Raw genomic sequence first — 735 nt, 5'->3', positions numbered from 1 at the left:
TCTCTTGGAGTTCTTCTCGTACGCCTTCAGCGTCCTTAAGTCTTGTAGCCATTTGGTCTAGGTTTCGTCGGAGTAGATTATTCGTTGCATTAAGTTGGCTCCAGCTTTCTGCGAGCTCCTCGTACGTCGGAGGCCTTGGCGGGGCGTTACTAGGTTCTGGGTTTGGCATAGGCTCATGTAGCCCCATCGTTATATCTTGTTCGTTTTGCATTCTCAATTCTCTCTCGCTCCGTACGAGAGAAAAGAGTAAGAAGGGTTAAAGTGATCTTTTAGCTTATGTTATGGGCGGAGAGGCCTAGCGAATGAGTATGCTTCTACCTATCGTACAGAAGCTAAAAGATAAGAAAAAAGAGAAGATAACTAAGTACAGACTTCTCTTATACCTGCTCGCTTCTGATCACGTGTCCGTACAGAAGGTATATCACGTGGTCGAAGATCACGTGATCCTCTTCAGTAGAGATCACGGGCGCAGCCCTTTACATTACTTCTATACCTAGATCTACTTTAATAAGGAATGGGGAGGTCCTAGTTTTATTAGATTTTAGTTATAGAAGGTCTTAAGCTTATAAGGGGCCCCTATAAAGTTTAAGACAGGGTACTAAGTAGGGTCTAGATTATATCTAACCTACCTTACCTAATACTTAAGCTTTAAGCGATATACTTTACTAGCTAAGACTTCTTTAACTTCCTACTCTTCTACTCCTTAGATAGGGGTTCCTAACGGCTTAAGAGCTT

At 42.6% G+C, this 735-nt stretch overlaps 1 protein-coding gene across 1 annotated transcript; it reads right to left on the bottom strand.

The window, feature by feature from the left end:
• Window positions 1-22: 22 nt before the first annotated feature.
• On the bottom strand, window positions 23-187 carry COCSADRAFT_158248 (uncharacterized protein; the record flags this gene model as incomplete). The annotated part of the gene is made up of 1 exon (XM_007699483.1): window positions 23-187. A coding segment is annotated over one exon (165 nt), but the record flags the coding sequence as incomplete, so codon positions are not given.
• Window positions 188-735: the final 548 nt, after the last annotated feature.

The sequence above is a fragment of the Bipolaris sorokiniana genome (assembly GCF_000338995.1).
Source record: "Bipolaris sorokiniana ND90Pr unplaced genomic scaffold COCSAscaffold_4, whole genome shotgun sequence".
Taxonomy (NCBI): domain Eukaryota; kingdom Fungi; phylum Ascomycota; class Dothideomycetes; order Pleosporales; family Pleosporaceae; genus Bipolaris; species Bipolaris sorokiniana.
Note: the sequence above shows the minus strand (reverse complement) of the source record. Positions and strands in the feature narration are given on the sequence as shown.